This window comes from Hyperolius riggenbachi, chromosome 2, assembly GCF_040937935.1.
Source record: "Hyperolius riggenbachi isolate aHypRig1 chromosome 2, aHypRig1.pri, whole genome shotgun sequence".
Classification (NCBI taxonomy): Eukaryota; Metazoa; Chordata; class Amphibia; order Anura; family Hyperoliidae; genus Hyperolius; species Hyperolius riggenbachi.
Window position 1 is genome coordinate 148,087,711 of NC_090647.1, and position 27,837 is coordinate 148,115,547.

Here is a 27,837-nt window from a genome sequence, read left to right on the forward strand (position 1 = left end):
TCGATCATTCCTTGACTTGTGCTTTGATTACTGCTGTTGTGTTATACAGTAGAATCTAGTTAAGGTAATTTGGATATAGTAAATCTCTGGATATAGTAAAAACAGTCCTCAGGTCTGAGCAGATGTGCCTGTATAAATATACAATGTACGACCAATTCTGATATAGTAAACTACTTTTCTTCGTCCCTTGGAGTTTACTACGATATAAAGGGATTCTACTGAATCACAAATTGTAATAGGATTCCTTACAATGCATGAACTTAGCTGGATCCCACATGGGACAGACAGTGATGTCACTGTACTTTGGCTTCATTTTCTGTGCTGTATGATTTTTCCGTTTCATGTCAAAAGTGCTCAGGGCTGTGTGTGAATGATGGAGGATGAGTTCCAAAAGTCCGATAATGTTTCCAAAGTACGCCACAGAATATCAGGGTGAAGCTCAAGACTGTTTTGCTGAGTAAAGGAGTACATAAAACTTAAGTGAAGGGAATAAATTAAACCATTCCACTCTGAGCAGTCATTGGACCAACTACATAAAAAGTTACCCTGTGTTGTATAACTAAAGTGAAGGCCAAGTTTCCAATTAACTCTCTGTGAACAAAAGTTCATCTTTAATGAAGCATTACAGTCAAGGGTATGTGCAAAAACTGGGCAAAGTTACCATCTGTAACAGCACAGGCAGCCAGTCTAGGTATTTTGTAGCAGGAATGGTCAACACCAGCCTTCTAGGTGAGATATTAAAAACACAGTCATAACTATCAATTTAGAAATGGTATATGAGGGACGGAGCAGTGAAAATGATAGCCATATTTCACTAACTCAGCTCCAAGGAATGGAAATGGAAAATAGGTTTAGCCTTTCAATAATGTGAGATATCAAATAGACAATACTGAAAATTGCCACCCCTCAAGTTAACAGTTTACTGATTATAATCCAAACAAGTAAGGGTTTACAGGTCCGTAAGTAACTAGTTCAGTGATTATAAAACATAACTTTTATAACAAACTTCATAAATAGACAAGTGTGACAAAACACCGCAAAAAGTCCATATGTCACGCCAATCTGCAGTAAATTGGCCTAATTTTCTGCACACTGGCGTGACATATGGACATTTTACTGTGTTTTGGCACACTTGTCTGTTATGAAGTTTGTAATAAAAGTTATGTTTCATAATCACTGAACTATTTATTTACAGGCCTGTAAACCCTTTTTTGGTCTCTAATTAGTATCCTTTTAATAACCGCCACATAATTTCCATAAAAGACAATTTCCCTGAGACTTCAATGTACCAAGATTATGCATTTGGATCATTGCGGTGTCACTGCAGGTAAGGTTTCTTGCATATATACGGTAGATTACTAATGACCACCCTTAAAGTGACAATGAAGCGAAGATAAACTTATGATATAATTCATTGTATGTGTAGTACAGCTAAGAAATAAGCATTAGTAGCGAATAAATGATTCTAACATGGTTTCCAGTACAAGAAGAGTTACAAAACTTCCGTTATCTATGCCAGTGATCTGCAAACTTGGCTCTCCAGCTGTTAAATAACTACAAGTCCCACAATGTATTTGCCTTTATGAATCATGACTGTGGCTGTCAGTCTCCCACAGTGCATTGTGGGACTTTTAGTTCTTTAACAGCTGGAGAGCCAAGTTTGCAGATCACTGATCTATGCAAAAGAGCTTCTCTGAGCTCTCGGACTGTTTTCTGGAGCACTTATACATTAAGGAAACAGACAGATTTAGGCCTCATTCACACTATATGCGCTGCCGTGCGCATTGTGGCAGCGCGTATAGTATGCATTCAGCAAGATCAGAAGTGCATAGAGAGCACTTCTGATGTTCAGACTATGCAGCAGTGCGATGCACTATTGTACTGCTGTACGCATTTTTTCTAACAAGCATTGCTGATCCCAGCCACTGTAATGAATGGGATCAGCAGCACATCTCACGCCAACGCGGATGGCCTTTGATCGGGTGCGCTGGATCAGACTCCAACAGAGAGTTCTGTTGGTGGGGGAAAAAGGGGGGGGGGGGGGCTAATCACTTGTGTGCTGTGTTGTGCGGCCCTGCAGCTTGGCCTTTAAGCTGCAGTGGCCCATTTTACATAAAATGGTCTGGTCCCTAGGGGTGTTTAACACTGCAGTCCTCAGGAGGTTAAGGTCCCTGTTAACCTAGGCATGGTCACACCCTCTGTACACAAATTAGAAAACAATTTAGAAAATGTGGTATTTTCATGCGAGTGGAAAAACTGCCTAAAGACTGCAGGAACTTGTGGGCCAAAAGGCATTATGTAAAACTGAACGGTTATGTAACCAAATAAACAGGTGTACTTCATTAAATGACTGTGCATTTTCTTTCAGTTCTTACCAAGCTTTTTAGAGCTTGTGGACAGGTGGGAATCGTCTGCAATGGATGAAGCCAGAGACTGAGAGCTTGAAACACTGCCAGAACGGACTTTGTTAGAATGTCTGTGGTCAGATGGAATGGTTTTCTGATGGGAATTCGGAGGATGGTGAGAAGCTGTCAACTTCAGTTCTAAGTCTGGACGGCCATTGTGAAATGTAGAGCCTGCAGAAAGAAGATAAACATTCTGTTCAGAGCTGCAGGTAACTCACAATCCTCTCTACACATCAGGCGGCTGCTTATGTACACTGCCAAAAAGTTCACAAAGAAGCGTCTTGCATAAAAGTACTATGATCAACCCCTACAGAATACTGTCTTCATGATGAAAAATTCAATGGGCTACCAAAGACATCTAACAACTCACTTCCACCTGCTGAAAACAGCTTGGTTATCCATCTGGATGTCTACATACATCTTCAGCAGAGTTCTTTCAGACAGAAACGCGTTATTTACCAGATTGATTCTTTTTATTTGTTCCTCCAGGATTACAAAAGTTACATTTGTGGAGCAGTGACATGCAAAAGCTTAACAATACCCCCTCGGAATGCTGCAGGGGTGGGAGGGGAGCCGGTGGGGTTTGCTCTATAGGGGCCTGCTCCTCCTCCCCCTTATTGTGCAGATGTCCAGGTCACACACCGGGGGGGGGGGGGGGGGGGTGTACGCACCACGATAATTCTTTACTATAGGGGCCCGCTCTTCCCCCTTCTTGTGCAGAGTAAGCACAGGAAACACAATTATGTTATATTCCTAGTCCATTCTGTATCGAGTCTCCTCCTGGTATCTGCGTGATGCATACCGACACCCTGAGGCTCCTGATGCCACGTCACACACAAGGGGTGGGGGGCACCATGATAATATTGCTGGGGGGGGGGGGGCTGGCCACCGATGTTACACCCCTGCTGACATATATGCCAAAAGTTTAACTACTCTGCGGCCACCTAATGCAGGAAGGTGGCCGCAGAGTGGCTCTCTACTTCCTCAGTCACGCCAGGTGGCTTAGCCTCGCAAGAGCTGAGATTTGCAGCGAACGGGCGTGTGTTCCCTGCAGTAAACAGAGCGGGGCCGCGAATGAAAAAAAAAGAAGCAAATAAGTATGTGTACAGTGCTGCAATCTAGAGCAGCACTGTACAGAGGACACCCCTGTCACTTAACTCTTCTTCCCAACAGCTTACAATCTAATCCCCATCATAAGATGATGCCCATGTACAGTTGTGTTCAAAATTGAAATTGAGTGTTTTTGCCAGTTTGACATTGATTTTGATAATTTCAGTCATCTTGTTTACAATTAAATCAAAGAGGCACTTGTAAGTCAAACAAATATAACATTTATAATGCAATAACCACAAATGTCTTCTATGCTCACATCATTATCAGTTTTATTCAACCCCCAAGTGACATTCATTCTTAGTACTTAGTACAACATCCTTTTCCAGTTATAACAGCTTTTAAACGTGAAGCATAGCTTGACACAAGTGTCTTGCAACGATCTACGGGTATCTTAGCCCATTCTTCATGGGCAAAAGCCTCCAGTTCAGTCACATTCTTAGGCTTATGCGCTGCAACTGCTTTCTTTAAGTCCCACCAGTGGTTCTCAATCAGATTTAAGTCTGGTGACTGCGATGGCCACTTCAAAAATGTTCCAGCCTTTAATCTGCAACCATACTCTAGTGCCTAGGTTCTCAACATGCGGTACGCGTACCCCAGGGGGTACTTCTGATGGGTCCAGGGGGTACTCGGGCTTGATATACTTAACCAAGAATAACACATTTAGAGATTTAGAAAATTATAATTCTTATTTAAACAACATCAAATTAGTATTTTAGCTAATTAAAAGCAATAATAAATGCTTGCACATTGTTTAGAACCAATTATCATGTACTACGATTAAATATATATTTGTCAAGGGGTACTTGTGATCATGTTTACTATGCTAGGGGGTACTCGATGAGTACAGGGTTTTAAAAGGGGTACACACTTATAAAATGTTGAGAAACACTAGTGGACTTGGAGGTATGCTTGGGATCATTGTCCTGTTGAAAGGTCCAACGTCTCCCAAGCCTCAGGTTTGTGACGGACTGCATCACATTTTCATCCAATATCTCCTGGTACTGAAGAGAATTCATGGTACCTTGCACACACTGAAGCTTCCCTGTACCTGCAGAAGCAAAACCGCCCCAAAGCATGATTGACCCTGCTGCCATGCTTCACAGTAGGCAAGGTTATCCCAAAACGTTTGTGGTTTGTCCACATGACTTTTGGCATACTTAAGTAGACTCTTCTTATTCTTGGGAAACAGCAAGGGGGTGCGCCTGGGAGTTCTGGCATGGAGGCCTTCATTACGCAGTGTGCGCCTTATTGTCTGAGCTGAAACTTCAGTACCCGCCTCTGACAAATCTTTTTTCAGTTCCTCAGCAGTCACACGGGGACTTTTCTCCACTTTGCGCTTCAGGTAGCGCACAGCAGTCGAAGTTAGCATCTTCTTTCTGCCATGACCAGGTAGCGTTTCAACAGTGACCTTTGCCTTGAATTTGCGAATGATGCTTCCTATGGTGTCTCTTGGTATGTTTGACATCTTTGCAATCTTCTTATAGCCATTGCCCTTCCTGTGAAGAGAAATCACCTCTTCTCTTGACTTCACCATGTTTGTAAACACACTAGTAAATGTCTAGAAGGAGCTGAGTATCAGTCATTTTAAATCTGCCTAATTGGTGCTTCTTATGCTTGATTGCTGCTCGTTAACAGCCACAGGTGTTTTCAATACCTGATCGAAAACACTTGAATGAACCTCTGTTCCTAAGAGTGGTAGTCTTTAAAGGGAAGGTTCAGGGAGGGGATTAAAAAATAAAAATACATTTCCACTTACCTGGGGCTTCCTCCAGCCCGTGGCAGGCAGGAGGTGCCCTCGCCACCGCTCCGCAGGCTCCCGGTGGTCTCTGGTGCCCGACCCGACCTGGCCAGTCCGGCTGCCAGGTCGGGCTCTTCTGCGCTCCATTTCCTGGCACTTCTGCGTCCCACGCCGCCGCGCTGACGTCATCGGACGTCCGCCGGGCTGTACTGCGCAGGCGCAGTAGTTCTGCACATGCGCAGTACAGCCCGACGGACGTCCGATGACGTCAGCGCGCCGGCGTGGGACGCAGAAGTGCCAGGAAATGGAGCGCAGAAGAGCCCGACCTGGCAGCCGGACTGGCCAGGTCGGATACCGGAGACCACCGGGAGCCTGCGGAGCGGCGGCGAGGGCACCTCCTGCCTGCCACGGGCTGGAGGAAGCCCCAGGTAAGTGGAAATTTATTTTTATTTTTTTAATCCCCTCCCTGAACCTTCCCTTTAAGGGGTTGAATAATTGTGTCAATGAAGAAATTGCACAAAAAAACATTTAATACTGTATTACAAAAACAATTGATGTCATTTTAGTTGCATTTGGTTCTTTAAAAAGTCCTTGTAAGATTTCATTCTGAACACAATTACAAATGTACACTAAATTCCCTACAACCCTTTACAGCATTGGGGGTTGAATAATTTTGAACACAACTGTATGTGTATTGTAGTGCATGTATGTATCGCAGTCTAGGGTTACTTTTTCTCTTTTTGGGGGGGGGGGGGGGGTTGGAGAAATAGGGTTTTGTTTTTCTCAATCTTTTAATAAAAAAAAAAAAATAGATTGCAGCAGCAATTAGAGACAACCAAAAGATAGCTCTATTAGTGGGAAGAAAGGGAGGTAAAATTAATTTGGGTGCCAAGTTGTATGACTGAGCAATAAACCATTAAAGCTGTGAAGTGGTGAATTGCAAAGAAAAAAAAAGGCCTGTCACTAGGGGTATAAACCTGTGGTCCTCAAGAGGTTAAATATATGTCTTGTCTCACCCGTATGTTCAGTTACATCCGGAGTGGTGGGCTCAGAGTCTTCCAATTCTCTTGCATCTAAGGAAAGAGTGTCCAAGCCCTCACTCAGGGAATCCACTGACTCAGTGTCATTAGTTGTACCATTGACATGGTAACCGTTTAGTCCTCCTTTATCAGGAGATGTAGTACTCTGTTCCCCATCACCGGCTGCCATTTTTCCAGCTTCCCCTGTACCGCTAGGAGCTGCCGCTTCTGCTTTTGGCTTAGTCTTCTTCTTTTTGTTCTAAGAGAGAGGAATAGCAATAAGTGGAACTTAACATAGAACATCAATCTTTCTCCTACAAATACATTTGAGAAAAAACTTGTTGCCTATATGGACTGAATAAAGTAGAAAACTAAAGCTAAAAAAAAAAAAAATACAATTTACACGAAAAAAGGTTTTGGACATCTTAATCTATACACAATCTCTGCACTTGCTTTTTGCAACAGTCACTGGCACTAACAATATGTGAAAGCCTATGTTGAAGACAGTTCAGATTTAAAGTGGACCTGAACTCAGAACTTCCTCTCTGCTGTAAAAGACACAACAGCATAATAACCTTTAAAGAAAAACATTTTTGTTACAGCGGATACAAATCCTGCAACAAATATGCAATTTGTCTACTTCCTGCTTTCATGGAAGCAGACATTAACATCCTGTGTTTACCAATTAGATCTCTGCCGTGGCAGGCAGCCAACACAACTGAGGGATCAAACTACAATTTAGGATTAGACACAAATGAAGGGGAAGTCAGGTTAAACTTTAAATACATACAGGGTGCATTTCCATAAGTTCTCCTTCTGTCCTGTGCAAGAGTTCAGGTCCACTTTAATGGGGTGGGGCGGTGACCACATCAAGTTTCTAGTATTTATCCTCAGATTTTTTTTTTTTATTTTTTTTTTTACAAAGTATCCCAATTCTCATATTATATAGTTTACTACAAGGTCTCTCAACATTATCAAAGCATGGACCCCTTTATGAAAGACGGTTTGCCAAGTAGTCCACATTGTGACTATCACCACTCCGAAGTACCCCTTTACATATAAATATTTGTTAAACCTACCTCATAATGGTATACAAGTAATTTTCACACACTCATGCTTTTAAACAACTGAATATGCTTGTTCTGTCTTTATATATCATTTTCAAATCCCCTAAATCACTGTAATGTCCTGACTATGACAAGTTCAAAGTGCCCCAGAACCCAACTCAAGTTTCCTCAAGGGTATGGTACAGTATACTACATGTTGAGAATGTAAGGAATGGCTGGAGAATGTTCAATGCAACCTTTAAAAAAAAAAAAAAACACCTTCCCCACTTTATTCTGTTAAAGAGGAGCTGTTAGGTATAAGGTCTCAGAGAAAATAAACACATATATCAGTAGCTAAAGATTGGCTGTACTTACATTACATATGCATTTCACTGTCCACGTTTGGATTTCACAGAATTTTTATATAGTATATGCAGAGATTGATGCTCCTGACAGCTCATGGCAGGCTCCATGTTTTTCTGTCAAATGTGTCCTCATGTCCTGCCTGCTTCCTGATCACAGATAAGCTCCTACTTGAACAACACAGTGTGCAGTGAATATTAATGAGCCATGTGGCTAGGAACAATAGCTGACTCCTGCAGTGTACTCTGTCTGCGGAGATTTATCAGTGCTACGCGCTGGACTGATTAGAAGCTCCTGTAACGTCTCATTAGCAGCCGAGGGGAGGGCCCCAGAATGCTTTGCAGTTTAGTATGCGGCTTGCGTCCTTATGGGTCTATAACAGCCTTTAAGATAAGCACACATCAAAGGTAACTGAGATTTTTATCTTCACTAATGGCTTTTGGGCTTCCTTCTAAACTGTTTAACACAGGAGAATAGAGGTTTAAATTAGCTTCTGCAGCCTGACAGTTACTCTTTAAGATGAAGTAGAATTTCTGTACCTTTTTCTTGCCCAGCACAGTCCACTCTTTTAATACCTCAACAGCATTACCTGTAGTAAAGACATGTGTAGAAAGATATCACTGTTTTCATAATATGCATTTAGAGACAAACTAGGCACCACAATTAGTTATATATACATCGAGAAAGAGCATGCTTTTACATTTCAGGACTGAAATTGTTCCTTTTAGAGAATACTAATAAAGGTTAAAGGGATACTGTAGGGGGGTCGGGGGAAAAGGAGTTGAACTTACCCGGGGCTTCTAATGGTCCCCCGCAGACATCCTGTGCCCATGCTCTGGCCCCGCCCCCGGTTCACTTCTGGAATTTCAGACTTTAAAGTCTGAAAACCACTGCGCCTGCGTTGCCGTGTATTCGCTCCCGCTGAGGTCACCAGGAGTGTACTGTGCAGGCAATGACCATACTGGGCCTGCGCAGAACACTCCTGGTGACATCGGAAGCGAGGACACGGCAACGCAGGCACAGTGGTTTTCAGACTTTAACCACTTTGTCCTTCAATACAGTATATCTACGTCAGCTGTGGCTCTCTCCAAGCCACAGCGACGTAGATATACTGACCTACTTGCAGCTTCAGAGCGCACCTCCCGGCACTAACAGCTGCAATACTAATTGGTGAAAGGGAAAATGTTCCCTTGTAGCCAATTAGTAACTCCTCCACGGATGAACGATCACCGCTGTAGCAAACAGCGTGATCATTCATCTCTCCCCTCCGTGGTCGGATCTGCTAAAAAAAAAAAAAAAAAAAAAAAAAAAAAAAAAAGGATTAGAAAGCAGCCTTGACGTCATCAAGCGGGACTCGGCTATTCAGCATCACAGGGCTGCGTGCAGAGCGGCGATTGGAGGCTTGGGCTGCAGGCTGATCGCTGGAACAGGAAAAGGTGAGTCAGGCTGCTTTCTAATCCTTTTTTTTAACAGATCTGGCCACCGAGGGGGCTGCCTGGGTGGGGGGTAGGACATCTGGCCGGCGGCTGGCCCTTATGGGGGTTGTTGAGCCCTGGTGGGGGGGTAAAATGTGCAGCTGGGGGGGGGGGGAAGATAAAGGTAAGAGGGGGTACAATTTTATTTAATGTGCATCATTTTATACTGGGGGCAGATCTGGCTATAATGGTGGGGGGCCCTAATCCAGGGTGCTTCCGCTAATCCTGAGGGCGCATCTGGCTATAATGGGGGACCACTATTCCTGGGGACACATTTAGATATGAGGGGCAGTAATCCTGGGGATACATCTGTCTATCTATACTGGGAGGTGCCAAACAGAGGACACATCGGGCTATACTGGGGGTGACTGATATTGGGGACACATCTGGCTATAGGGGGGGGGGGGGGGTCTGATACTCGGGACACATTTTGCTATCTATACTGGGGGACAGAATACTGGTGACAAGTTTTTATCTTCTGTGGCACTTTTTATTTTTAAACTGGAATTGATAAAAACTGAGCAAAAATGCATTTTTTTCATTTCCCCCCTCTTTTTCCAATTAAAATGCATAGAAAACTTTTTTGGTCTAGGGACAAAATACCCGCCAATGAAAGTCTAGTTTGTCCTGAAAAAAACGATACCTAGATCATTTAGGTGATGTGAGTAGGGATAAAGTTATGGCTGATTAAAAAGGGACATCGCTAAAACGTCAAAATTGCTCTGGTCAATAAGGGGAAAACAAGGTCTGGATGCGAAGTGGTTAAAGTCTGAAATTCCAGAAGTGAACCAGAGGCGGGGCCGGAGCATCGTTGAGCGGCTGCGCGGGCACAAGATGTCTGCGGGGCTACATGGGATTGTTGGGTTTCATATTGTGATACGTTGTAGAATCTTGTATAATGTCTCTCTTCTGAACCTGGCATTTGAAATATATGCTTGAGCTCTTTACAATCTGTAGATGTATCTTTTTCACTTATGAGTCATATTCCCCTGTGATTTTCGCTCTTGTTTGATTTATGCTATGCATTATTTAATGTGCATTTTCAGTTGATTTTCATTATTTACTGTGCATTTTCAGTCGATTATATTTGTACTGTTCATTATGATCTTTTTCAATAAACGCTTCAAATGTTAAAAAAAAAAAAAAAAAAAAAAAAGAAGATGTCTGCGGGGGACCATTAGAAGCCCCGGGTAAGTTCAGCTCATTTTCCCCCGACCCCCCTACAGTATCCCTTTAAGTCCCCACAGTGATCATGCTATTGTAGTAAGCTGCAGGCTGACTTTATGACTCTGTACCCATCACTGGTGCCAAACAAGAGAGCCTGAATTGGACTGCATAAAACTTGCATGGTCGAGTGAATCATATGCAAGGACTATAAAAGAATTAGTGGCCTCTACTTGCAACTTTTTCACATTGTCATTATGGGTGGTGTTTGTAGAATTCTGAGGGAAAAAATGACTAAGCCATTTTGGAATGAGGCTGTAACATAACAAAATGTGGAAAATGCACTGTGCATACTTTCTGGATGCAATGTAGGTCCATATTTGTACAGAAAAAGATGGCAGCTAGGACACAAGATTTATGACCAAATCTATCAATTGTGTCTACATGCATTTCTTGTCAAGTTTTTTTTTTTGTTGGGGGGGGGGGGGGGTTGGAATGAACTAGGCGCCTTTTCTCTTTACACGCCCTAGGCAACTGCCTAAGTTGCCTTGTGGATGATCTGGCTCTGATGTGCTCATTGTCCAAGATGACATTTGGTAGGGTGGGTTAGCATGATGATGCAGCATTTAAAAAGAAAGAGGCCCCTGCCCAAGGCAATAATCAGTAGAAAGGGTTGGTACATAGCTCAGCATAGATTATAATTTTAAACTAAATAAATATCTGTGTCCTACAGTACAGAACCACTTTAACTGTACACAGTCATCAGAGATCAGCATCTGCTCCTGGCATTAAACCACTTTAGGTGTACATAGATTTTTCAGAAACCTATTATTGCACTGACCTTCCATAAAAGCCTGCACGGTTCTGTCCACACAGTTATCAAAGTGCTGCAGTACAAGGATGATTTCATTGTTACTCTTGTTGGGGACAATGGCACGTACGGCGCTGATCTACAATAGAGATGTAATTTAAAAAAATAAAAATAAAATGTATAATCAAACTCATAACAGCAAATATGTACGTAAATGTAATCCAAACTAAAGCCTCATCTACACAGTACAATTTTCCATCAGATCACCATTGATCTTATAATTGCATCCTGTGTAGACGTCCTAATAGCTTCAGATCAATTTTGAGATAGATTTTGCATTGATAAGTATCCAAAAACTATTGCAAAATCTATCGTAATCCGCTTGGACCAGTTGGAAATTATCAAACAGATCCATCTAATGGATCCAATCTGCCAGAAAATTGTACCGTGTAGATAAGGCTTAACCACTTGCCGACCGCGCACTCAACGCGCGTCGGCAAAGTGGCAGCTGCAGGACCCGCGACACAGATCTGCATCGCCGGCTGCAGGCTAATTAATCAGGAAACAGCCGCTCTCGCGAGCGGCTGCTTCCTGTCAATTCACGGTGGGGGGCTCCGTGAATAGCCTGCGGGTCGCCGATCGCGGCTCGCAGGCTAAATGTAAACACAAGCAGAAATAATCAGCTTTGTTTACATTTGTACAACGCTGCTAACAGTAGCAGCGTTGTACCAGATCAGCGATCCCCGGCCAATCAGCGGCCGGGGATCGCTGTCACATGACAGGCAGGAGCCTGTTAGAGGCTGCACAGGACAGATCCGTTCCTGTGCAGCCTCGGATCTCCGGGGAAGGGAGGTAGGAGAGGGAGAGGGGGAATCCTGCGGTGGAGGGGGCTTTGAGGTGCCCCCCCCGCGCCAGCCACACGCAGGCAGGAGCGATCAGACCCCCCCAGCACATCATCCCCCTAGTGGGGAAAAAAGGGGGGCAATCTGGTCGCTCTGCCTGGTGTTTTATCTGTGCTGGGGGCTGTAGAGCCCACCCAGCACAGATCAGCGAAATCCGTGCTGGTCCTTAAGGGGGGGGGGGGGGTAAAGGCTGGGTCATCAAGTGGTTAAAGGGACACTTAAGCCAGGAAAAAAATGAGTTTTACTCACCTGGGGCTTCTACCAGCCCCCTGCAGCAGTCCTGTGCCCTCGCAGCCACTCACTAATCCTCTGGTCCCCCGCTGCCAGCTGGTTTCGTTTTTACCGACAGGCCCGTCAGGACTGGCCACACGTAGCTTTTTCCGCATTCCCAACTGCAATTAGCGCTATTGCGGGCCGCAACGCGTCCAAAAATACGCGTTGCTGCATTACGAACGCATAGATATGCGGCAACGCGTATTTTTGTACGCGTTGCGGCCTGCAATAGCGCTAATTGCGGTCGGGAATGCGGAAAAAGCTACGCGTGGCCGGGCCTGTCGGCAAAAATGAAACTAGCTGGCAGCGGGGGACAAGGGGATTAGTGAGTGGCTGCGAGGGCACAGGACTGCTGCAGTGGGCTGGTAGAAGCCCCAGGTGAGTAAAGTCGTTTTTTTCTTACTTAAGGTTCACTTTAAAGATTCAACTTACTCATATAGCATACTGAATGTTTAGCAGCATAAAAACAAGAAAGCAGAAAGTTTAGCTTCAACTAAGCAAATAGACTGACATTACACAGAGGAGACTTGGTGACTGGACTTTTAAACTTTGTGTACAGGTAGCCCAAGAGTTAGGGACTGTAGGTTCGTTCTTCACCTGAATCTGTTCTTAAGACGAAACACTGTGCCACCTCTGTCCCGTGCCTCCAGTGTCACCCTCGATGTTGCTTCTGTTCCCGCACTCCTCTGCACTTATCTCCCTCCTGTGCCTCCTTATGTCCACCTTGTGCCTCCATGTGTCCCACTTGTGACACCATGTGTCCCCCTGTGCTTTAACTCACCTCTCTGCTGAAGTCCAACACCGTCTGTCTCTTCACCGTTCAGCTCTCTTCCTAGTACTGGCACTTTTGTATGATGCAGGACACAGGACTAGGGGGAGAGATGAGCGTTGAAGAGATGGACGACAGCGTTGGACTCCAGCAGGGAGGCGACTTAAAGCACAGATGTAGGTTGGATTCCCATTAGTCCGCACAGGAAGCGGTGCTTCAAGGAGCTTTGGAGGGACAGGGTCAAAGGACGGTCTCATCAGCGGGACTTTCATAAGTCAGGGACTACCTGTATTTAAGTGGTGCTAGGAAAACAGTGAGAATGAGACGTGACTGCCATGTTCATGGCTGGCTGAAGGCTGCAATTTACTGCAACTTTAAAAGGAAAAAAAACAAAAAACAATTTTGTTGTGACCAAAACTCCTTTCTTCTAAGAAGAGAGAATTAAGCAAGTGAAACAGACAGCCATCAACACTTCCATGCATCAGGAAAGTGCCCACTGGCTGGCCGGGCCATTGTGTGGTGCTGCTGGCTGTCGTGATCATGGAGGTAGACAGTAGGAATTTCATATAAAAAGCACTACACATCAACAAAAACACAGAATGTTTAAGCTTTTGGAAATAAAAAAAGAAACAATGGACCAGTATTTGCTTGAATAGCAGCAACCTCTACCCAGTGCTAGAAGCTGCGACTTGCAGACTGCTGGAATGACTGCTATCTTGGAGTAGGCTCTTCCCTATACATGAAGCATCATAGGTGGGTTATGCACTGGAAATAGCACAGCTTCAAGGATTCAGCAATGGCTGTGATGGATTGCAGCCTTGGCAGACAGCTGCACTAAATTATCTGTCACACGCATGTTCATTGCTTGTTAAAAAAAAAAAAGTTATTCAACTACTGCACTTTACCACTGGTTTCAGTTAAAGTGAAGCAATAGTCTGATATAGCATAGGACTAGAGCCTGTTTCCATACTCTAGGGCCTCAATTCGCTAAGCAGTTTAGACTAGTCTACTGATGGTTTGTTGTAAATCAGTCGCATCACAAGGGAGTTCACTAATAATAATTACCAAATGTTTTAGACCTGTTTTTCGACCTGGTCTAAAACATTCAGTAATTACACAATTTGCAAAGGCAGACAAGGAGTAACCACGCCCACTTTTTCTGAGAGATATTAGATCAACCGATTTCTGTCGGTAAAGTAATTCTGTGAAGCATTTTAGATGTGGGAATGGAACCTTTTGAATTAATTATGCAGGAGTTTAATTGTATCCAGAGGAGAGCTCATCAAAGGAGAAGGATGTCAGTCATAGCTACTCGTATCTTTATGCTGGGAATACACCATATGTTTTTTCACCAGATAGATGGGCCGATAGATAACTTCCGACATGTCCGATCTTATTTTCGATCGCTTTTCTGATCGATTTCTCATAGTGAATGGAAATTGATAAAAGATAAGAAAATAAGATCGGACAACAAATCAACTGAAAAATCTCATCGTTTATTCCCAGCGTTAGCCCTCGTACGGTAATTAGACTCAATTACAGAATGTTTTAGACCAGCTCTAAAAACAGGTCTAAAACATTTGGTAAAGTGAATTCCCTTTTGATGCGACCAATTGCTAGTTTACACCAAACCATCAGTAGACTAGTCTAAACTGCTTAGTGAATCGAGGCAATTGCCCATATAGTTTGCCTACCTCCCTTTATCTTAAAGGAACACTGAAGCAAAAAAACCTGATTTAATGATTTGTATGTGTAGTACAGCTAAGACATAAAACATCAGGAGCAGACACATAAGTCTAATATGGTTTCCAGTACAGGAAGAGTTAAGAAACTCCAGTTATCTATGCAAAAGAGCCATTGAGCTCTACGACTTGCAAAGTCGCAGAGAGCGCCGTCTTCCGAAGCTTGTTATCAACTGTCAGTCACTATTTTCTTTTTCTCTCCAGAGGACAGGCCAAAAATTCCCTGGCCTGCTCTGTAAAATCATTTAGAATGCTGAGTAGTGTGTAAACTGCAAATATCACACTACATAACTGAAAATAAAAATATGAGAATATTTTCTTTGCTACTAATGTTCTAGTAATTATCTGTACTACACAACCATTTCATGATATAATATTTTTTCCGCTTCAGTGCCTCTTTAAAGCAATGACGCCTGTGTAGGAAGAAAACGTCTTGGGCAGTTTTTATTCATTGCGGTCGGAAGTTCTGAACGGGATTTCCTGCTTACTCTGATCGCCGAAGGCGATCGGAGTGGGTGGGGGGGATGCCGCTGCGCAGCGGCTATCATGTAGCAAACCCAGGGCTCGCTACAGGATTTAAAAAATAACAATTTTTAAAAAAAAAAGTGCTGCGCACCCTCCTGGGCGATGTAATTGTATCGCCCAGAGGGTTAAGGACTCATTGCAGCATAAAAGGTGTATTTAGAGTTCTGTCCATTCCGATCTGACGGTCAAGGGACCCAGTACCAATCCCTGCGGGCAGCTACAGTTGGGTTTGTATGCACCTTTAGCACAATGACTGATACACTTCCTGAACAAAAATGAAAATAAGTCTATTAAAGAGAACCCGAGGTGGGATTTAATTATGTTAGTGGGGCACAGAGGCTGTTTGTGCACACTAACACCAGCCTCCGTTGCCCCATGGTGTGCCTCCAGGACCCCCTGCGCGCCGCTATACCCCTCGCAGTGCACGCTGCGTGTCGCTAGCACTGCTGGGGGTATAGCGGCGCGCAAGGGGGTCCTGGAGGCACACCATGGGGCAACGGAGGCTGGTGTTAGTGTGCACAACCCGCCTCTGTGCCCCACTAACATAATTAAATCCCACCTCAGGTTCTCTTTAAGCCTTTAAGTCACTTTTTTATTTATTTATTTTTTGTAAAGGAATTTGTTCCTAGATATTATGTTGTAGTTAATCCAAGCAAACAGAATTTTGACTATAGTTCCATTTTAAAGACACTGTAAAGGTGTGCAGTTGCTGCCTAGAGGAATTTTAATCCCTGGCCATTGCCATTTCAGATGATCTTATGAAGGGAGTGACTCCTGAAAGTTAATCCTATACCAATTTGCGTTAGTGTAATTTAAAAAAAAAAAAAAGTGTATCAGATTCAGTTCTCATGCTTTTCTAAATCCCTGAAAGAAAAGCTTGTAAACAAGATCCTTAGATTTCAGTCCAAGCCAACGACTGTCAAAAACCCTGCTGAGGACATTATAGCAGGTTTTACCTCATGTAAAATGTTTCCTAACACTAAAATGATAAAAACAGAATGGGGTAGACCAGGCATGTCAATCTCTAGTAAGACTGAATGAATAATACAGCACAATAACAATGCAATTTGTTATACTGAGGGCTGCACATACCGAATGTCGAGCAATATATGACCTTGCAAGTTAAAGAGACTCTGTAGCGAGTCTAAATTCACTTTAACTTGTAGCCATGTTAAGCACTATAAGCCCTGCTAAACCACCGCTATCCCGCGGCAAAATAAGGGGTTTATACCCCCCAAATCCCCCTGCAAAATCCACGACTTTCTTGGTCGTGGATTTTGCTGCTCATGGAGGCAGAGCTTTCTGCTGCAGCTCTGCCTCCATGCGCGTCAAACGCCGTGCGGATCTACACCTCTCCCTGCCCCTCTCTGTGAAGGAAGATTGAGAGAGGCGGGGAGAGGCAGCAATCAGCGGGGATTGACGTGCCAAGATGCAGAGCTACAGCCATAAGCTCTGCCTCCATGAGGAAGCGCTCCCCAGACACAGCAGAGGGCATGTGGGGGGTATAAACCCCTCGTTTTGCCACAGGATAGTGGCGGTTTAGCAGGGCTTATAGTGCTTAAAATGGTTACAAGTTAAAAAAGTTAATTAAGACTCGCTTCAGAGTCTAAGTGTAATCTTAAAACAAAACTTGTAGTTGAATGTAAGGAATTTAGCTATGGTAAATAAACTTTTAGATGAAAGCAGAAGCTGTCATATTACCTTTTCTTTTAGTTAAAGGATATATCTGAGGCAAGTTGTAGAATTGATTTTTACTTACCTGGGGTTTCTTCCAGCCCTTAGAAGTCATTTGGATCCATCGCCACAGCTCTTGTCATCTTCCAGTCCCGCGGGCCGCCTCTGAAGTATCTCCGACTCGTGATGGGTCGGTGTCTTCTGCATATGCATGGGTGTGCGCCTGTGCATAAGATGCCAACCTATAGGGGGCCAGCAATACTTCAAAGACAGCCAGAAAGGACCGGGAGAAGATTGGAGCCGTGGCAAGGGACCTTAAAAGAAGCCCCAGGTAATTAAAAATAGATTTTACAACTCTCCTCAGATATCCTTTAAAGTGGTCTCCTAAAAACATAGGAGTACTAAAAGTATCAATACTTCTTTGAAATGAACTTTTTTACGTGTTTAGTAAGATTCTAAAATCTGCAACGCCAGTAGTGAAAAGCCAATGGGTGAATTGAGTTATTGAGTGGCTGGATAGTGTACTGGTTAAGGGCTCTGCCTTTGAAATGGGAGATCAGGGTTAGAATCCCAGCAAGGGTCAGTACTTATTCAGTAAGAAGTCCTTCAGCAAGACTTTCTAACACTGCAGGGTGGCCCCTTGAGCTCGCCCTAAGTGGCTGCAGCTCTTGAGCGCTTTGAGTCCAAGAGGAGAAAAGATATACAAATGTTATGGTGCACATCCATGGTTCAAATTTTTTTCATCCAATCTTACCATTTCTATGTAATATAAGGGAACAGCCTAAATTATCCTTTCAGTATATTCACTTAATTTACCCTTATACAACATAAAAATGGTAAGATTAGATGAAAAAAAATCTTTTTGTCGATTAATTTAGTTCGATTATACCGTTAGATCGAATATAAAGATTTTTACAATGTCTGAACGGATTTTTATGGGAAAAAAATGGATAATTGTTTATTTTCTTGATAAATTATTTTCAACTTTCAATCGATTCAATCGTTTTGGTTGAAAACACAGGAAAATCGAACACTTTTACTCTACCATGTATGGGTACCATTAGGAATATTAATTTTGCCAAATGTTAAAAGGATTTTCAACCAATTCTTTAAATCACACCTAACCTGAGAGGGATAAGGAGGCTGCCATATTTATTTCCTTTTAAACAATGCAAATTGCCTGGTTATACAGTGATCATATGCCTCTAATACATTAAGGCAGCACTGGGCAAACTGTGGGCTGTATCCATCCACCATATGCTGTGAAACCGCTAGACGGCCGGCTATCTCTCCTCCCTATATGAGATCCAGTCTCTTCACTCTAAACATGACTTTATTTCTATTTTGCTACAGATATGAGTACACAACAAGCCCAATTTCATTTTTTTACAATATACCCTACAACCCCCAATTACAGTATATCATCTTGTCTACACCCTCCTACCAAACGCTCTCCTAAATTCTCATCAACTGGATTCATCTTCATCTCTCATCTTCACCGTCCAGATGTACATGTTATGGAGCCTGAGGCTGGTTTCACACTCCGTGTATTGGCGGTAGAGGTGCGGTCCGGGGACTGCACCGCTAAAAGCAGGCCTTCAGGTATTACCGCATGAATACGCTGAAATCCCATTCTAGCAGAAGGCCATACAGGAAATGAGGCTCTCTAGCGCTCAGCTTCTGTGACCGAAATGATGACGACAACTTGTGGCGGTCGTTTAAAAACATGCACTTCACCATAGACTTACATGACTTCTGAGTCACAGCAGGAGTCGCACGGTAACGTAGCCCGCATTGGATCAAGTTCTTCCGGCGAAGCATACACAATGTGAACTACCCTCAGACTTTTATTGGCCTAGCGTTAGGCTGCGGCAAAATGCCGCACCGCAACAGTGTGAAAAGCCCTTAAAGACGGCCACACACACACCATACAGTGTAAAGTATCTTTTCAATTCAAGAATTGCAATCAATTTTTCTGCCTGACTAACATTTCAAAAATCTGACCAATGTACCACACGTTTAATTTTTCCCTAATTATGAAAAAACAACAACTGAGAACTCAGAAAAAATTGCTGGGGTTGTGTACATCGAGAAATTGTCAATCAACCCTACACCATTTCATTTTCATACAAATTGATCAGAAAAATCTAACAATCTTTTATCGAATAAAAACAAGAAATTCAATCAGATTTCTCAAACAAATTGGGGAAAAAAAGGCTTTACATTTTTCTGTACAACCGATCGTTTTTATAGAATTGCCGTAAAATTGGATCATTTCGTATACTGTATGGCCACACCATACCTTTTTTTTTTTTTTTTTTTTATCCAATTCGACCGTTTCAATCCAATTTTTCAGTTGGTTGGAATGTTTGAATACATTGTTTGATGCAACACACACTTGTGTTCGAGACTGTCGCAAGTTTGGGTAAAAAGATTGTAAACCTTGAAAAACTTGGTTGGATTGAAAGTTTGAGAGTACAAAGTGCATTTATGGCCAATACGTAGCATGCAATCGGAATTAACATTAAAACATCAAATGCGTGTCTATCGTAAATGCCAGTTAAACAATGTAGAATATCGGTAGATATTCAATCAGATTTAAATTACTTGTATTATGTTCACTTCTTTTGCCTATAAACACATAATTCACTACATTTTTTTGTTAATACTAACACTACATAAAGCTTGGTATGAACTGAATAGTTATATACATTTTTTGTCTGGGTGAATACTAATTTCCCAATCCAGTACAAACCATACAGTTCTTTCTAAAGTTGGTCTGAATTTTCTAACACAACCAAGCTCAAAACATCGAAAAAACAACAACAAAATCAATCAGATTTCTCGATCAAAAGCAAAAAACACACGTTTTTCAGTACAACTGATCTATTTTATCAAATTGAGGTAAAATGAAACGAGAAAAGTTGTAATGTGTGGGGCCACCTTAAGTCACCCTAGCTTCTGGGTATAAGACGAGCTTTATCATGCATTACATAAGCCACATACTTTTTCCTTCATATTCTCGTACGATCCTCCTTGAGCCATCACAGTATTAGATTGGACATCAAACACAAAGCCGATTGGATCTGCAGGGAAGAAATGCAGAGCAATTACACCACTGGACATTCTTAGAAATACAATATATGCATTTATTATAAACAGGAATATGCAATGTCCAAAGCAGACACATAGCTAGGTAAATCATTTTCAGTATACGTTATTCCTCAAAGAAGATAAACCTATGGATTTGTGCACCATGCCTAGTATTTTGTTAATAAATGTTGCTATGTCAATAAAAGAAAGGTCCACACAATGAGATTTTCTGGCAGATTTACCGTTAAGGTGGCCACTAACTGTCCAATTTCTAGCAAAAATTTGTTAGAGCGATCAGAAATTCTGATCGGATTGGTTGTAAATCACCTCCATTGCGGGACACAATCGATTATGAACGAGTGAAAAAAAATGTCGTCCGAATGAATTTTTGTCGAACCAAAATTTGGATTTTCTTGTTGGTTGTGATAGATAGGAAGCAAAGATTGTTTCGTTGATGGTGTAGTGAACGATGTATTACAATATTTCACTTCCGATCAGAATTTCTGATCGCTCGAACGATTTTTCGCTAGAAATTTTATCATTAGTGGCCACCTTTAGATTGATTATTTCCGATACATTTTCCATAGAGGGACAGAAAATAGATTAGAAATCAGATCGGACATGTTGGAAATAATTGATCTGACAGTAAATCTGCCAGAAAATCTCATCATAAGTTTTAGTATCATGGCAGCTGTTGTAAGTGTGACATAGATGCGGTTTGACTACTTAAAGAGAAACCAAGACCAAGGATTGAACGTCATCTGCTCATCCCAATCAGTAGCAGATACCCTCTTTCCCATAAGAAATCTTTTCCTTTCGTCAAACAAATCATCAGGGGGATCTATCTGTATGGCTGATACTGTGGCCAAATCCCACCCACAGTGTGATGTCAGGACCATGGTGCTGACATCACACTTGTTGCATTGTGGGAAATAACAGCTGTTTCCAACTGTCAAATAAGCAAGCAGCAGCTACTTCCACTGACATTATCTGCCAGCATGAAAAATGTCACCATAAGATAAATGTCAGAATGTAAATCAGGGAGAGGAAATATTTTACAACGGGCAAACACTGACTAAATCATTTATACATAATTATTGTACAAATTAAGCACTTTTGTTCATTACATTATTTTCACTGGAGTTCCTCTTTAATACATAAGATTACTGCCTATTCAGGTGAAAAAAGTACTGCTGGGTTCAGACCGGACAGCTCCTCTTAGCTAGACAACAACTAATTTATACTGTAGTTATCTTCTCACTGGGCTTAAAGAGAACCCGAGGTGGGATTTAATCATGTTAGTGGGGCACAGAGGCTGGTTGTGCACACTAACACCAGCCTCTATTGCCCCATGGTGTGCCTCCAGGACCCCCCTGCGTGCCGCTATCACCTCCGCAGTGCTAGCGATACACAGCGTGTCGCCAGCACAATGTTTACCTATGCGTGTCAGTCAGCACCGCTCCGCCGCCTCCTCTGTACCGGCGCTACCCGCCCGCGTCCCTTCCCTCCAATCAGCAGGAGGGAAGGGATGCGGGCGGGTAGCGCCGATACAGAGGAGGCGGGGGAGCGGCGCTAACAGACACGGCATAGGTAAACATTGTGCTGGCGACACGCTGTGTGTCGCTAGCACTGCGGAGGGGATAGCGGCACGCAGGGGGGTCCTGGAGGCACACCATGGGGCAATAGAGGCTGGTGTTAGTGTGCACAACCAGCCTCTGTGCCCCACTAACATAATTAAATCCCACTTCGGGTTCTCTTTAAAGAGTAGCGGTTAGGCAAAAAAAGCTGTTTAAATCTCTATTCTCCTGTGTAAAACAGTTTGTAAGGAAGCCAACTAGGCAATACTGAAGTTAAAAAGATATCTCACTTTTTTGCTGGCTGAATAGCAATCCTCTTTATCCCCAGGCTGCTAAGGAGGCCGCATAACAGAAGGTGCAGAGCATGCTGGGAGGGTTTTTTCCTCTCCACTGCACTCCCTGGTCCTCCCCTTAATTTCCCTATCCCGCCCTAAGGCTGCTTTCACAGTCGGACGTTACAGGCTCACATTACAGCAGCCTGTAACGCAAGGCCAACTCACAGCACTGAAAAATCATTGTGCTGTTCACAGTGCACACACACCTTGCATTTGAGTATACTGCAGGAGTCCGCTATTGTTCCCCCCGAGTGACAGACAATATTCCCCGTTAGACCAGAGACTGGTGGGAGTGTCTGAGGGCTGGGACTTGGGAGCGCTAAAGAATCATCAATCAGGAAGCAGGGTATGGGAGGATATTGCATCACAATTGTCTTCAGACAAGACAGTCAAAGATGGAACCTGCCATGAACTCTCAAGGAGCATCAATCTCTGCAAATACTATATAAAAATTCTGTGAAATCCAAACATGGACAGTGAAATGCATATGTAATGTAAGTACAGCCAATATTTAGCTACCGATATATGTGTTTTTTTTTCTCTGAGACCTTATACCTAACAGCTCCTCTTTAAGGAAATAAGTACTGTGATCAACATCCACGTTTAAAGAATGTACAGCACTGCTGCCATCAAAACAGCTGTCCAGAGTAATCCCTCCTGTCAAAATAATCTGTCACTTTCTCACAATGTTGCACTACAGCAAAACTGACATCTGAATGCAAGAAAGGGTGCATTTCCAAAGAGGTTTTAACTTTTGCAAATCTATAGTATGTACTTTAACCACTTAAAGGGGTTCTCTGGGGGTGTTGAAAATAAAAACAGACACTTACCTGGGGCTTCTACCGGCCCCCTGCAGCTGTCATGTCTCACGCCGTCCTCCTACGATCCTCCGTTTCCAGCCGCTGGCCCCCGGTCTAACGTGGTATCTCGTCCAACTGCGGCTGCGCACGTCATCGGAAGCTTACTGCGCAACCCTGCGCAGTAAGCTCCCAATGACGCAAGCGGGAGCGAGCACTATTAGTCTTGTTAGACCACTTTATATAATAATAATTTCTTCAAAACAAAAACTGCTGAAAAATCTAATGACCATGAAAAAAAAAAAAAGTGATCAGAGCACAAAATACATCACAGCTTGCTGCATATCAGGATGCTTAATTGCAAAACTAGTCAGAATGCTGATTGGCTTCAAGGGACAGACCAAGAGCTATTGTAGCTACAAAGGTATACTTGAGGTAAAGCAGTATTTGATCCCCTGTCTACAAAGGGATACTCCTACAGTGAGGTGAAATAAAATTTGATCCCCTGCTGATTGTGCTGGTTTGTTCTCTGACCACAGTGTATAATTCCAATGGTAGGTTTATTGTAGCTGTGAGAGCCTCAAAATCCCATTGCCCCAAAGTCAGAGATTGATGTGCATTGTAATGAGTGGAGATTAACTCACCTGGGGCTTCCCTCAGCCCCCTGCAGACGATCGGTGCCCTCGCAGCTCCGCTCCGATGCTTCTGGACCCGCCGGCGACGACTTCTGGTCTCGCCGTCACCGGCCGACAGGCATGGGAACGCGAGTGATTCTTCGCGTTCCCAGCCTGTATATCGCCCCCTATGCTGCTATTGCGGCCAGGAGGCCATGCCTGTCGGCCGGTGACGGCGAAACCAGAAGTCGTCGCCGGCGGGTTCAGAAGCATCGGAGCGGAGCTGCGAGGGCACTGATCGTCTGCAGGGGGCTGAGGGAAGCCCCAGGTGAGTCAATCTCATTTTTTTTTGGTTGCCTTTAGGTTCACTTTAAATCTTACCTGCAGTTAAAAAGGTGCAATCAATACATTAACGCTGGGTACGTTTTTGCCGCGCATTTAGATAGCTCGATTGATAATTTCCGACATGTCCAATCTCCCGCCCGATCTATTCCGCGCTCGATAATGCATAGGGAACAATGGGAAAAGATAGGAAAAACGAATGGTAGAAAAGAAAATCGCCCGCATAATCGAGCGGGGGAAAACGATCAGGCTAAGTTCACAGTGGGACGTTAAAGTTGCGCGTTAAAACAGCATTTAACGCAGAATAACTCACTGCAATGAAAAATCAATGCCCTGTTCACAGGGCACACGTTGCGTTGGTGCCTAACACTGCACGTTAAGTAAAAGTACTGCATGCAGTGCGTTATACACGTTATTACCTGCGTTGGACTGTTTGCACATGCTCAGTAATGACTTGGAAGCATACTTTTCATTGCCTGTATTTTTTACTGTATTTGCTGTATGCGACGGTAACGCTGCGTTGCCACTTTTTGGGCGCGTTGCGTTGTAAGCTTGCGGTGCGACTTTAAATACTTAAGGCAAAAAAAAAAAAAATGACATTTACTCACCTGGGGCATCCCTCAGCCCCCCGAAGCTGGATGGTGCCCTCGCAGCCCCGCTCTGATCGTCCTGTCCCCGCCGCGGCTACTTCCGGTTCGGCGACAGCCGCCGACAGGCTGGAAACGCGGCTGATTTTCCGCGTTCCCAGCCGCTGCTATCACCCTCTATGCTGCTATGCTCTATACGCTATAGCAGCATAGAGGGTGATAGCAGCGGCTGGGAAAGCGGAAAATCAGCCGCGTTCCCAGCCTGTCGGCGGCTGTCGCCGAACCGGAAGTAGCCGCTGGCGGGGACAGGACGATCGAAGCGGGGCTGCGAGGGCACCATCCAGCTTCGGGGGGCTGAGGGATGCCCCAGGTGAGTAAATGTCATTTTTTTTTTTGCCTTAAGTATCCCTTTAACGTGGCATCAAAACGCAACGTCCCACTGTGAATCTAGCCTCAGGTGCAAAATCGAGCTGCAAAAACAATGTGTATTCCCAGCATTAACTCTCAAATCCTCTATTATGCTTTGAGAAATGACTGCAATCAGACCAGGACATGGAACTACTCACTGCGCACCCAGCACAAACCTCAATGGGTTGCATCACTACTGAAACTTGTGAGTGTATGGCCAGCATTACTTCAGCTGGAATGAACATCTGGACAGTAAACATGCTGTGCTTAGCAATGGTTGCTGCCAAATCCCAGAACAAAACGGAGTAAAAAAAACACCCCCATACGATAAACCCTTAAAAATCTATAGGAACACATATCCCAAGATGACAATGCTATTGCATTAGGACCATTTCACAGGGATAGTAGTGTGGCATATGGTGCCTTCTAGTCAATCAGTGCCACAGATTGCTACACACATATACGTAGGCTAGTGGAGGGGGAGGGAGAGTACTTGTAAGTAGCTACAGATTTCAAGAATCTTAGTTTTATCTTACAGCTGTGCTTCATAACAAACATATGCTCCACACATAGCTCTGAAACGTCCAAGTGCTGGTAGCATACCTGAAACTGTTCTTTCTACCCATTTATTGTATGCTACTATATGCAAGATGCAAAATTTCCCTCAAAGAAGAAGCAAATATCAAATTCCGCTGTAACAAAAGAGAACATTGCAGCAGGCGAGACTTAGATGAAGCTGTTAAATGATTCAATATGTACTGCTGAGTCAATCCGGATGTTCTACAACTACAGATTCACCTAGTCAGCCTGCACCATGCAGGACATGCTAATGCTTGTAGTTCCAAAACAGCTAAAGATCCCTGAGGGCTTATCTTTTTGTCAGAGAGTGAATCAAAACACCTACATTTCCAACTGCAGTTTGCAGGGGTTTTTTTTGTTTTTTTAATACATAGAAAAGTTTTCCATCTAAAATGGACCAGTATAAAAGTTTGTTTTACAAAAAGTGAAATAATAAAGTGACACTAAAGTGTTCCAATACACAAAGCTGCTAGTTACTTACCAGATGGCCTTCGCGAAGACATTGTAAAAGTAACTGATCTCCCTCTGTTCTAGCTACCAGACAAGGTACAGTATAACTGGAGTTAAAGATACCTGGAGAGTGCAGTGCTCTGTGCTGGAACCCAGTAAACATTTTTACAGGTCGATGCTTTCTCAGCCACGCCTCTTTCCCTGTCAAAAGCTCTTCTACCAACTAACTGGTCACAGTCAGAAGACAATCCGCACCCAAAGCAAGCACAACTATCCCTCATCATAAATGCATAGCATGCCGGCTGACGTCAATCCAGCTGGAAGGGGGCGTGGCACGGCTGATAATACGCTGGACTTGGAAACACAGGTTCAACTTCTCGGTCCTTACTGACACGAAATGCATGAGCATACAAGGAAACCTCAGCAAACAATATAATAAAGGGAGAGTTATGTAACTGTTATAACACCATTTTAAAGGGAAACCCCAGGATATGAGCAGTTACAGAAATGCACATCCACACCTCATTCTTTCATGAATTTCTCCAGGGATGCTACAATACATTCCTTGGGTGAAACATGAAAACTGACAGTTTTATAACCTGCATAGCTGCAGCCTAAGGGCTACTGTGGTACTGTAGGTTAAAGGCAACATGCCGGCAACGTTACTCATGCTCACAAGTTAAAAGTTATAAAAGGCTAAAACCCGCTTATCCCAACCACTTACTTGGATGTAAATCCCCATTTAGAGCAACATTATGTCTATAGCAAACAGATGAATTAATACAATTCTGCATGCATACACAGTATGTACCCAACTCAGTCCATCTTATAGGATTCAGAAAGTGGCAAAGTTATAGTTACACTAGAATGATACAGTAGAATCCCTTTATAGTAAACGGGCAACGCGGTGGCGTAGTGGTTAGCGCTCTCACCTTGCAGCATTGGGTCCCGTTTGAATCCCAGCCATGGCACTATCTGTTTGTATGTTCTCCCTGTGTCTGTGTGGGTTTCCTCCCGCATCCCATAAACATACAGATAAGTGAATTGGCTTTCCACTAAATCAGCCTTTCTAAACCTTTTTACCCTGGAGGAACCCTGGAAATAACTTTTGGATCTCAAGGAACCCCTGCAAAGAATTTTTTGATCCCGAGGAACGCCTGCTTTTATTTTGCATGGTCTTTAAAAGTAGGTGAGGCTGTTTATTTTACTACCCCCTTTTACACTGCGACTAATACTGTCTCCTTATGCTAGTGCTTTTTATTAATGTGCTCATTATTCTGACCCCCAATTTAGTGGGGGTTTTTTACAGTACACCCTATTATAATTTGCTTTATTACACTTCCCCCACGATGGGGGAAAATGCCAAGGAACCCCTGCATAGTACTCAAGGCTCCCTGGTTGAGACCCTAGACTATGGTACATATACTACACGTTACATACATAGACACATGACTATGGTAGGGAATAGATTGTGAGCCCCACTGAAGGACAGTTAGTGACAAGACTATATACTCTGTACAGCACTATGGAAGATGTTGGCGTTATATAAAATATAAGTAAAAATAAAATAAGGGGCCTGGTCAAGTAGTTTACTATATCAGAGTTAGTCATATATTGCATATTCATACAGTTGCATGATCAGGGCCTGAGGACTGTGCTTACTATAGCCAGAGGTTTAACCCATTAGCAGCCATGGCTACAGAGCAGATTGTTTTCTTCTGCCGCTCGGGAAGTGTCTCTTCCCCTGCCTGGCAGGGTGTGCAGAGCGGCACAGGAAGCTTACACCACTCAACGGCTGGATGGAGTCTCCTCTTGCTGCAATGCCGACATCCTATTTGGAGTTGCAGTGACATGAAATGACGTGATTATAACCCAGGGGGTGGTGTCAGCGGAGCAGCACCGCCCAGTGGTGGAAGAGGGGCGAGTCTCTTCCACCACCAGGTGGTGCTGCATCCCTGACACCAGTGATGAGCTACAAATTGAATTTGGAATGGGTTTCATTCAGATTTTATACACCTAATTAGTGCACCTGAGCA

General features: G+C 43.5%; 1 protein-coding gene across 3 annotated transcripts in view; it reads right to left on the minus strand.

Annotated features, from left to right (window-relative positions):
* Positions 1-27,837, minus strand: part of SPATS2 (spermatogenesis associated serine rich 2) — a 197,928-nt gene that overhangs the window by 43,168 nt on the left and 126,923 nt on the right. For 2 of the 3 annotated variants that reach the window (XM_068267664.1, XM_068267666.1), the window contains 5 exons: positions 20,026-20,105; positions 11,165-11,273; positions 8,224-8,273; positions 6,273-6,534; positions 2,376-2,576 (listed from right to left, as the gene is read on the minus strand). In XM_068267664.1, the coding sequence (XP_068123765.1) occupies positions 2,376-2,576; positions 6,273-6,534; positions 8,224-8,273; positions 11,165-11,273; positions 20,026-20,105 (702 nt within the window). Of the gene's footprint in view, positions 1-2,375; positions 2,577-6,272; positions 6,535-8,223; positions 8,274-11,164; positions 11,274-20,025; positions 20,106-25,832; positions 25,923-27,837 lie in introns of those variants that run through there. The other variant, XM_068267665.1, reaches the window with a different exon arrangement.